The sequence below is a fragment of the Theropithecus gelada genome, chromosome 17, assembly GCF_003255815.1.
Source record: "Theropithecus gelada isolate Dixy chromosome 17, Tgel_1.0, whole genome shotgun sequence".
In the NCBI taxonomy this organism is placed as follows: domain Eukaryota; kingdom Metazoa; phylum Chordata; class Mammalia; order Primates; family Cercopithecidae; genus Theropithecus; species Theropithecus gelada.
In genome coordinates, this window is record NC_037685.1 from 78,995,552 (window position 1) to 79,005,986 (window position 10,435).

The 10,435-nt window shown below is 40.0% G+C and overlaps 1 protein-coding gene across 1 annotated transcript; it reads left to right on the plus strand.

Annotated features, from left to right (window-relative positions):
* Window positions 1-1,571: 1,571 nt before the first annotated feature.
* On the plus strand, window positions 1,572-10,172 carry NUDT15 (nudix hydrolase 15). Its single transcript, XM_025364286.1, has 3 exons — window positions 1,572-1,923; window positions 4,025-4,221; window positions 8,719-10,172. Exons 1-3 carry the CDS (start codon window positions 1,766-1,768, stop codon window positions 8,856-8,858), a joined length of 495 nt encoding a protein of 164 aa, XP_025220071.1. The 5' UTR covers window positions 1,572-1,765; the 3' UTR covers window positions 8,859-10,172.
* Window positions 10,173-10,435: the final 263 nt, after the last annotated feature.

Consider the following 10,435-nt stretch of genomic DNA (forward strand, 5'->3'; position numbering starts at 1 on the left):
GGGACACAATTCAGCTCAAAACAGTCATTAAATACGATGTTAGCTGTAGGTCTTTGTAGATGCCGTATATCATGTTGTTAAAGTTTCATTTTATTTCTAGTTTGCTTAGAGGTTTTGTGGGTTTTTAAAATCACAAATTAGTATAGGATTTTGTTAATTTTTTTTTTTTTTTGAGACAGAGTTTCGCTCTTGTTGCCCAGGCTGGAGTGCAGTGCCGTGATCTCCGCTCACTGCAACCTCTGCCTCCCGGGTTCAAGCAATTCTCTGCCTCAGTCTCCCGGGTAGCTGGAATTATAGGCACCCACCACCATGCCAGACTAATTTTTTTTTGTATTTTTTGTAGAGACAGGGTTTCACTATCTTAGCCAGGCTGGTCTTGAACTCCTGACCTTGTGATCCACCCGCCTCAGCCTCCCAAAGTGCTGGGATTACAGGTGTGAGCCACCGCGCCAGGCCTGGATTTTGTTAAATTTTTTCTGCATCTGTTGAGATGATTATATGTATTTCCTTTCTCCCTCTGTTAATATGCTAAATTACATTGGATTTTCAAATATTAAGCCAACCTAGTATTTCTGGGGTTAATCCCATTGTTTAATATATTATCCTTTTTATATACTACCATTTTTTATTTGAGAAGATATTGTAGATTATCTTGTAATGAATGCAAATGTTGATAGTAAGGAGAGATGCTGTAAAAAGCTTATCCATTTACTATAACATGGAGAGTAAGCGTATTACTTAGAAATACGTAGGCAAATTTCAGAAATACAGTTCAAAAAGTTAAAAGCGATTGATTCTGGAAGTAGGAGTAGAGGGTCAGGTTGTTCTTGTTGCGGTTTTTGCATCAGTTTACTTCTTAAAATCATAGCTATAGGTCAGGCGCAGTGGTTCACGCCTGTTATCCCAGCACTTTGGGAGGCCCAAGTGAGAGGATTGCTTGACGACGAGAGTTGGAGATCAGCCTCGGCAAAAGAGCAACAGCCCACCTCTACAAAAACAAAATTAGCTAGCTTGGTGAAAATTTTAAAAACAAATAAAAATAAAATTACCAGTATGTGCACATTACTTTGGTAGAAGTAAAAATAATGAGAAAGAGAAAATCCTCCCAGTGACTAGTCATTTGTTTTTATGATTCAGCTGGTTTGTGTTTTGCAAGGTACATGGTGTGCAGACATCTGAAAACGTGTTTTCCACTGTTTTGTAACTAACTCGTCCTACCATGATTTATCAATTAGTCTTTATTTCCTCCCATGACTTATGAATATACTTTAAGCATAGTTGTTTATAATGGGATGTTTCTAAACTACCTATCCTTGTCCTGGTACCACGCTGATTTGGCCTATAGTGCAAATGGGTGCACCATGGTGGGCGAGGTCATTCAAGGGAAAAGAGGAGAATGTGCAGTGGTGCCGACGTTTGTAAGACCAGGCGGCTTGTACGTGCAAATACATGGTTTGGATGAATCTGGGAGTGGATAGGCTCATGGGTGATGAATACTCAAAGCACAAAGTAAGCAACTTTAGTTAGAACGAAACTCTTAAAGCACGCTGCCCTTCGGAAGGAAACACGATATTCCGCAAGCTGATAGCCCTCCGCGACGCATTACGCACAACGGACAGCTGGAGACTGACAGCTGGAGACGCCCAGGCGCTCTCACTTTGATTTCGGCGCCTGCGCCCGCGCGGGGAGAGATTGGCTGAGGCCGCGGGACTGGGCGGTGAGCGCGTCACTTCCTGCCGCTGCCAGGCGCGTCCTCCCACGCGCTATGACCGACAGTGCAGAGCCACGGGGGCGGCGGCCTGGAGTCGGAGTCGGAGTCGTGGTGACCAGCTGCAAACATCCGCGTTGCATCCTCCTGGGGAAGAGGAAAGGCTCGGTTGGAGCCGGCAGTTTCCAACTCCCTGGAGGTCATTTGGAGTTCGGGTGAGCAGCCGCGGACGCGAGGAAAGCGCAGCGTGCGCGGAGGCACGAGCTCACACTGTGCTTCCTTCGTGCGCCGTGCGTGAGAACGTCCGCGCTGACGCTGCGTCGTTTCTCGTGCGTTCCCTCGGTTCCTCCCCTCGACCTCTGGGCGACGTAGGCTCCCGCCCAGGATGGGGCGCTGTGCCGGGTCAGGCGAGGTCATTTCTTGGCTAGCTGAGTCCTTCCGGCTGCGCGCCGGCTAGGTGGTAGTTGGGATTTTGTCTGTGAGGTGTGTTTCTCACAGTTTACACACAAAAGGAGGAAAGCAGGTGTGTGTAAACCTCCAGCAGCCCGATGTTGTCAGCTAAGACATTGCACCGTTTCCGTGTGATTGATTGATTGGAGAGACTGTCTCGCTCTGTAGCCCAGGCCGGAGAGCAGTGGCGTTATCTCGAGTCACTGCAACCTCCGCTACCCAGGTTCAAGCGATTTTCGTGTCTCAGCCTCATGAGTAGCTGGGATTACAGGCGCCCGCTACCACGCCGTACTAATTTTTGTGTTTTTAGTAGAGACGGGGTTTCGCCTTGTTGGCCAGGCTGGTCTCGAACTCCTGACCTTAGGTGATCCACCCGCCTCAGCCTCCCAAAGTGCTGGGATTACAGGCGTGAGCCACCGCGTCCGGCCGGTTTCTATGTGATTTAGACCAACACAGATCAATTTAATACCTACTGACCGCGTAACCAAGCCCATTTGCTTGGCTAGAGTGCAACCAAAAAATAAATAATCATGAATGAGTATTGGATTTTGTCATTTTTTTCCTGCATCTGTTGAGATGATTATATGTAAAATTTTAGTTGCACTCTAACCAAGCAAATGGGCTAATGAAACGCTGTGAGCCTCAGTTTCTTCATCTTTAAAATGGGAGCGTTGGACTAAATCCCCTTGAAGCTTCCTTCTGCCTTGGCACTTCCGCGATTCGATTATAACTATCAAAGGAGTTGGACAGCTAAGGAGACTCAGTTCTATACAAGAGTGAAGAGAGCCCGGATAGTTTATCACCTTGAGTATACTATCATAGGTGTGCGCATATGTCCAGACTCATCAAATTGTATATATATTTAACATGTACATTTTTATGTACAAAAGTGTATACGAAACACTTTTGTAAAAAAAATAATGTTTTTCAAGTAAAAAAAAAAGCCTGGGATGGTGCTAAAAAGTGGATTCTGAAGTGAGAATAATGCTAATCAAGAACAGATAAACAGCATCTAAAGCATCAGACCCAGCACTTGTTTTTCCTTCAGTATAAATTTTCAAATGTACATCAAAGTGGAGAAAATAGTGAATCCTTTTGTACCCATCACAGAGCATTTTCTTTTTTCATCTTGACTGCCCTTCCCTCCGCCGCCCAAAACACACACACACACACCCCTGAACTGGACATTTTTAAGATCACTGAGGAAATTGCTACACACACTCGGTATCAGATGATACTTAATTATTTTGTTAGGTATGAAAATGTTTGTGGTTATGTTTTTTTAAAAAGTCTATTCGAGGTACATACTGAACTATTTAGGGATGGTATAATAGGATGTCTGAGATTGCCTGTAAAATAGTTAAAAAAAAAAAAAGCCCCCAAAACACACACACACAATTAACATTTAGCCATCTCAGCACTAATTTACAGCTGGAGTGCAATGGCACCATCATGGCTCACTGCAGCCTTGACTTCCCAGGCTCAAACTATCCTCTTGCCTCAGCCTCTTGAGTAGCTGGGACCACAGACCATAGGCACGCACCACCATGCCCGGCTATTTTTTTTTTTTTTTTGAGAGATGAGGTCTCACTCTGTTGGCCTCGACTGGTCTCAAACTCCTGAACTCAAGCTGTCCTCTTGCCTCGGCCTCCCAAAAGATTACAGACATGAGCCACATGCCGACTGATTTGTTGTTTTAAAGCAGGAACCAATTACAGTTCTTTTGGCTTTACACTGGAAATTTCTAGCCAAGAATTTCATGGCAAAATATATATACACACACACGTATATACATTTTTATATATACATATATACACACATATGTATATATAAAAAATATAATTAATTTTTTTTTCTGTTTTCCAGTGAGACCTGGGAAGAATGTGCTCAAAGGGAAACCTGGGAAGAAGCAGCTCTTCACCTGAAAAATGTTCGCTTTGCCTCAGTTGTGAATTCTTTCATTGAGAAGGAGAAATACCATTATGTTACTATATTAATGAAAGGAGAAGTGGATGTGACTTATGATTCAGAACCAAAGAATGTAGAACCTGAAAAAAATGAAAGTAAGAGAATTATATATAATCCTACATTTTTCTTTGAGGAGAGCATGTGGTCCGGAAGAATATTACAGTGTGTTGCCATATGAAGAGAATGCTATTGTCTGAATGCTTGTGTTCCCCCAGAATTCTGTGTAGAAATCCTAACTCCCTTGACGATGGTTTTAGGAGGTGGGGCCCTTGGGAGGTGATTAGATCATAAGATAATGAATGGAATTCGTGCCCTTGTAAAAGAGACCCCTGACTCCTTCCATGATGTAAAGATACAGAGAGAAGATGGTTGTCTAGGAAACCTAGAAGTGGGCCCTCCCCAGACATGGAATCTGCCAGTGTCTTGATCTTGGACTTCCCAGTCTCTAGAACTGTTGAGAAATAAATTTCTATTGCTCGTAAGCCATGTAGTCTAAAATACTCTGTTATAGCAGTCTGAATAGCCTAAGATATGTGAATGTAGAGATGTCATATAGAGATACAGATAGGTAAATATATTTGGACCATGAGGAACCAGACTGCCTGTGTTTGTGTGCTGGTTCTTAGAGCTTTGTGACCTTGGGCAAATTATTTCATGCCTGGGCCTCTTTTCTCATCTGTGATAATAGTAAGTACCTTGGATGGATTCTTGTAAGGATTTACATATGAAGAACCTCGTGAACACAGTAAGTTTTATTGTTAGTGTTTAATTTTGTTTCAGGCAGTAATTTTAAGGAAAATATTTTATCTGTTTTCCTCAGTTTTCTCACCTGTGCAGGAGAGTTAATACCATCCATTTACTGTAAATAATTACACTGATAAAACAGTTATTGTTTCAGAGCAGTTGGGTTCTCCTTGCCTGCTGCCCAGAAAAAGCCAGCACCCTGAGACAGTAGGAGTTGTAGCAGAGAAAGAGTTTAATAATCACAGGGCAGCTGCCTGAGGAGGACAGGAGATAATTCTTAAATCCTACCCATAGAGAATTAAGAGGCTAGGGTATTTCAAGGATGGTTTGGCAAGCAAGGGGCTAGGGAATGAGAAATGCTGATCTGTTGGGTTGGGGATAAGACCATAGGGATGTCAGCTGTCTACTTGTGCTAAGTCAGTTCCTCGATGGGGGCTTCACAGGACCACTTGAGTCGGTTTCTTTGTGTGGCTTACCGATTTGGGTGGTACCAGTTGGTCCATTAGAATGCAAAGCCTGAAAAAGATCTCAAACACTAGTCTTAGGTTTTACAATAGCAATGCCATCTGTAGGGGTAATTGGGAGTTATAAATCTTTTGACCACTGGTTACATGCTTCCTGAGCAGTAAGGCAAGTTATAAAATGATGCCTGGTTAGAGTTTAACTATGTCTACATCTTAATAGAGTTCTGGCCCTTACCATAATTCTAACCTTGTGACCTTTTATTAGTTTTACAAAAGCAGCTTTGGTCCCTCAACAAGGAGAGGGTTAGTTTTGGGAAGGGACTATTATCATCCTTGCTTTAAAGTTAAACTGTAAACTAAATTCCTCCCATAGTTAGGTTGGCCTGTGTGTAGAAATGAGCAGACAATTTGTGAGGTTAGAAGCAAGTTGGAGTCAGCTTTGTTAGATTTCTGTCACTGTTATAATTTCGCAAAGGTGGTTTCATTATCTGTTACCCTCTATGTTGAACTGAGTGCACTGAAAGTTTCTTTATTTACTATGTGCTAAGCATTGTTCTAAGGATTTTCTGTCTACTGTCTCTCCTCAACTTCTCATAAAACAGAAAAGGAACTAAAGAGAAAAATATCAAACTTTTTCAGTATATTCCTTGCCATATGAAACTTTATCCAAGTGGTCTCATGTATTGAAGCTCCCCGCTAAACATTTAATTTCTTGTCTAATAGGGAAGAATCTTTTCATTCAACAGATACTTATTGAGTGATGTGCCAGACACTGTTCTAGGCACTGAAGAAACAATGTTGCGTAGAACAAAGTCCCTGCCCTCTTGGTACTTTACATTTTAGTGAGCGGGGAAAACGACAGATTACAGATACTTTATGATAGTAGCAATAAGGACTAAAAAGAGCAATAAAGCTGTGTAAGAAAGGGATATATGAGTGCTGTATCAGGGTGGTCGGGAAGGGTCTCTGACAAAGGGACGTATATACATATACTGGGCAACATAGTGAGACCCTGTCTCTACAAAACTAAAAATGTTAGCCAGGGTGGTGGCACATGCCTGTAATCCCAGCTACTCCGGAGGCTGAGATGGAAGGATCATGTGAGCCTGGGAGATCAAGGCTGCAGTGAGCTCTGATTGTACCACTGCTCTCCAGCCTGAGCAGCAACAGAGTGAGACCCTGTCTCAAAAAGAAGAAAAGAAGAAATGGACTAAACATTTTCTTATTTTTCTTTTTTCTATGGGCAAATAAAGCTGAGACTAGAAGAGACAAATATGAAATAGTTAAGTTTCTTTTTTTTTGTATTCAGTATCCTTCACAGGAAGCAGATATAGAAAACCTTCATTTTTAGAGAAGGTGCTATAGAGAAAACACCAAGGTCACTGACTGTCCCACCAGCTTTATTTGACCATTCTTACTCACCAAGCCACCTCTGGGTGCTTCCTCATTCTTTAGTCCTCTTTTTGCCCTGTCTGGCCTTTGTAGGGATTTGAGTTGGGGAATCCTGATGCAAGTTATAATTTTGAATCTCGCTTCTCTGAGCTGTGGGCCTGTGTTTCCAGTTGCTTTCTAAATATCTTCCCTTAATGTTCAGAAGGCATCTCAAATTCAACTCAGCTTCAAATTACACTCTTTTTTTTTTTTTTTTTTTTTTTTTTTTTACTGAACTTTGAATCTATAAAGAACAGTTCTTTTGGCTTATACATTTTGGACTCTTCCCTGCCAAACACAGTGTCTAGCTCATAATCAGTATTCAAAATATGTTGAAGGAAGGAAGGACCCGGTGAATGAATATACAAGCCAACCTCTTTCTGTGAAGCTTTCATTTAGTACTAGACTGTCCTACTTTTGAATAACTTCTATAATATTACTATTATACTTTAAGTACTAAATCATGAGTTTTTATAACCATGTAACTATATGTATTGTTTTATTCCTCTTAGGATATAGTAGCTAGGAGTAGTTTTACATGCATTGTGATTTTAAAAATTCATTTATATAACTTTTTTATTTGTCTACTTTCATTTTGTTAACTCCCTAACATGAACCTTGCTAGTAATCTCAAATAAAGCAGTATGATTTAGAAGGTCCAAGATTACTAGCATCAAATCAGATTTGATCAAAAACATTTATTCCTCTATATCTGTTAGTAAAAATACAGCAGAAATTATGTTCACTTTATTCCCAGTTGCAGCCTGATAACCAGCTATACTGATAACCAGTTGCAGCCTAGCCAAGGTGCAAGGGCTTGGTGGGTCTTTGCTTTCTTTCTAGTATAAAGATACAGTCTCTCTGTCCCGTGCTACTCAGGCCTTGGATCTGGGTAGCCTGCTTCAGTTTACTATTTCATGGCATCTTTCCTCCAACCATCTAATTATAGTTTGGAGGCTCATCCAGACACTTCATTTTCTAGGGGATGGGTTAATCTCTTCATGGACAGCTTTTTGGAGACCCGGTTAACTGAGCATCTTGCACCGCATTGTTGGGTACTCAATCTCTCTCTCTCTCTTTCTCTCTCTTCTCTCCTCTCTTCTCTCTCTCTCTCTCATATCATCTCTTCCTGTACTTGTTCCAGTTTCATGGATTTTTGGCCCCTGCATTCCCAAAGTGAAAATACATACCTGTATACCTGTATTTTATGAGCAGAGAGATACTTAGTGCTTACACGTAGTAAAAACAGGTGATCATAAAGAACATGGAGTGTATATCTTAATATAATATGTAGGTATTTGCCTATCATAAACATCTGTGCTTCTATGTTATTTACATTTAAATCATGAAAGAAAACACCATTCTCTAGAATCTTTTTCTAGAATTTCATGTACTTTATAACTGATAGACACTATTAAATATTTCTTGTTTGAATGGATTTTTTAAAAATTATCTTCTGTATTTGTTTATCTAAAATATACCAAGGTACAATATTTGATTTTCCTCTGCACAGCTTTCATACTTTTTTAAGAGATGGAGGATATCTTAGAAACTTTGTAATCTACTTTATTTTATAGGTGAAGGAAATGGTTTATTTTAAGGTAGTATAACCTATAGTATATAAAGTTATTTGCATTTTTTACAAAAATATTTAAATAAACATTGACTAATACTAAATCTGGGTTTACCCTGGCATAGCCTTTGTAAACTGGGCTTCACATTCAAATAACACAATGTTTTAAATGACCACCATTCTCTTCATAAGATCTTCATTCTACATGCAAATTATATTTGTATAGCCAAGCAAATACAAAGCATTACTATTAGAGTTTATTAGTAGCAAGTTATTTTTAAATTCAATTAATTTTTTCTAAATATAGGTTAGCTTACCCAAATAAATACCCTTTGTTTTCTGTTAGCTAAATAAATTGATTTAGCATTTTTCTTTTCTAGGTTGGGAGTGGGTTCCTTGGGAAGAATTTCCTCCTCTGGACCAGCTTTTCTGGGGACTGCGTTGTTTAAAAGAACAAGGCTATGATCCATTTAAAGAAGATCTGAACCATCTGGTGGGATACAAAGGAAATCATCTCTAGGTAGCCAAAAAGATTTCTTGATTTTCTTTAAAAACACAGGAATAAGGTCTGGTTAGGGAATGAAAAATGTCTACATTGCAGAACAACTCCATTTTATCTAAAAAAGATCTGTGATCGCCAATTTATTTGCAATCTCTTAATGTATCCACCACCCTTTCAGCCAGTACTTGAGAAAATTTTTCTGAAATATGTCATTGAATTGTATTCCAGACACAGAATATATGATATATACTGATATTATGGGTAATCTGCTTTCCATATTTACCTATGATATTTACTGTACAGTTTGTCATTACTAGCTTGCATGGAGTAGGATGCAGTCGAATTTGCCTTAGTGTTTCTGTTCAAATAGAGACCTGAATTTAAATATTGTAGTTTAGGTTCAAACACAGTATGCCTGTTGCAAAATTTACCAAATTTGTTGATTACCTCTTTTATTAAAGACATGTTGGGGAGAGGGTAATAAGTATATTGTGGCAATCTTTGCAACTTACAGGGAATAGGACAGGTCATTAGGGTGTATTTCCCAGGTTTCCAGTTGAGAACCTAAACCAAGAGAAGTGAGACAAACCATCTAATGTCTGTATCCTCCTATTAACAGGCTGTGTGATGTTGAGTTTCTCACTTACTCTCTCTGAGGTCCAGGGTCCTTATATGTAAAATGAAGAGATTCGTCTAGAGCAGTGGTTCTTAAAGTGTGGTCGGGGAGGCCTCAAGAGCCTTTCAAGGGTATTCTAGGTCAAAGCTGTTTTTATAACACTTACCATTTCATCATTTATAGTTTTTCCTATTTTTTTATTTGAGAAGGAGTCTTGCTCTGTTGCAGTGGCACGATCTCAGCTCATTGCAGCCTCCGCCTCCTGGGTTCAAGCAATTCTCCTACCTCAGCTTCCTGAGTAGCTGGGATTACAGGCATCCACTACCACACCTGGCTAATTTTTGTATTTTTAGTGGAGACGATGCTTCACCATGTTGGCCAGGCTGGTCTGGAACTCTGGAGCTCAAGTGATCTGCCCACCTCAGCCTCCCAAAATGCTTACAGGTGTGAGCCACCACGCTCGGCCATCATTTATCTTTTTCACTCATTTTTTCATGAGTGTGCAGAGGAGTTTTTGAGAGGCTATCTGGTGTGATATTATAATAGGCTGAATGCAAAAGCAGATATGAGAATCCAGCTTTCGTCTGTCATCAGACATTGAAGAAATTTGGAGAAATGTAAAGCAGCAGTACTCTTGTCACTAATGATTTTTGTTGTTGGTTAGAAAAATGGTTATTTTTAGTGGGTTTTAATATGTGAAAAAAATAAAAATAACTGTCAAAAATGTTATTTATGTGTTTATACATAATGGGATTTTGTTACTTGTAAATGGTTAATAAAAATTTGAAGAAATTTCTCAGTTTTCATTTCTATATGATAAATATTTCTAGATAAAACCATACAAAAACAAAATCACTTTGTGGTCTTTGGTAATTTTTTTTTTTTTTTTTTTTTTTGAGACGGAGTCTGGCTCTGTCACCCAGGCTGGAGTGCAGTGGCGCGATCTCGGCTCACTGCAAGTTCCGCCTCCCGGGTTCAC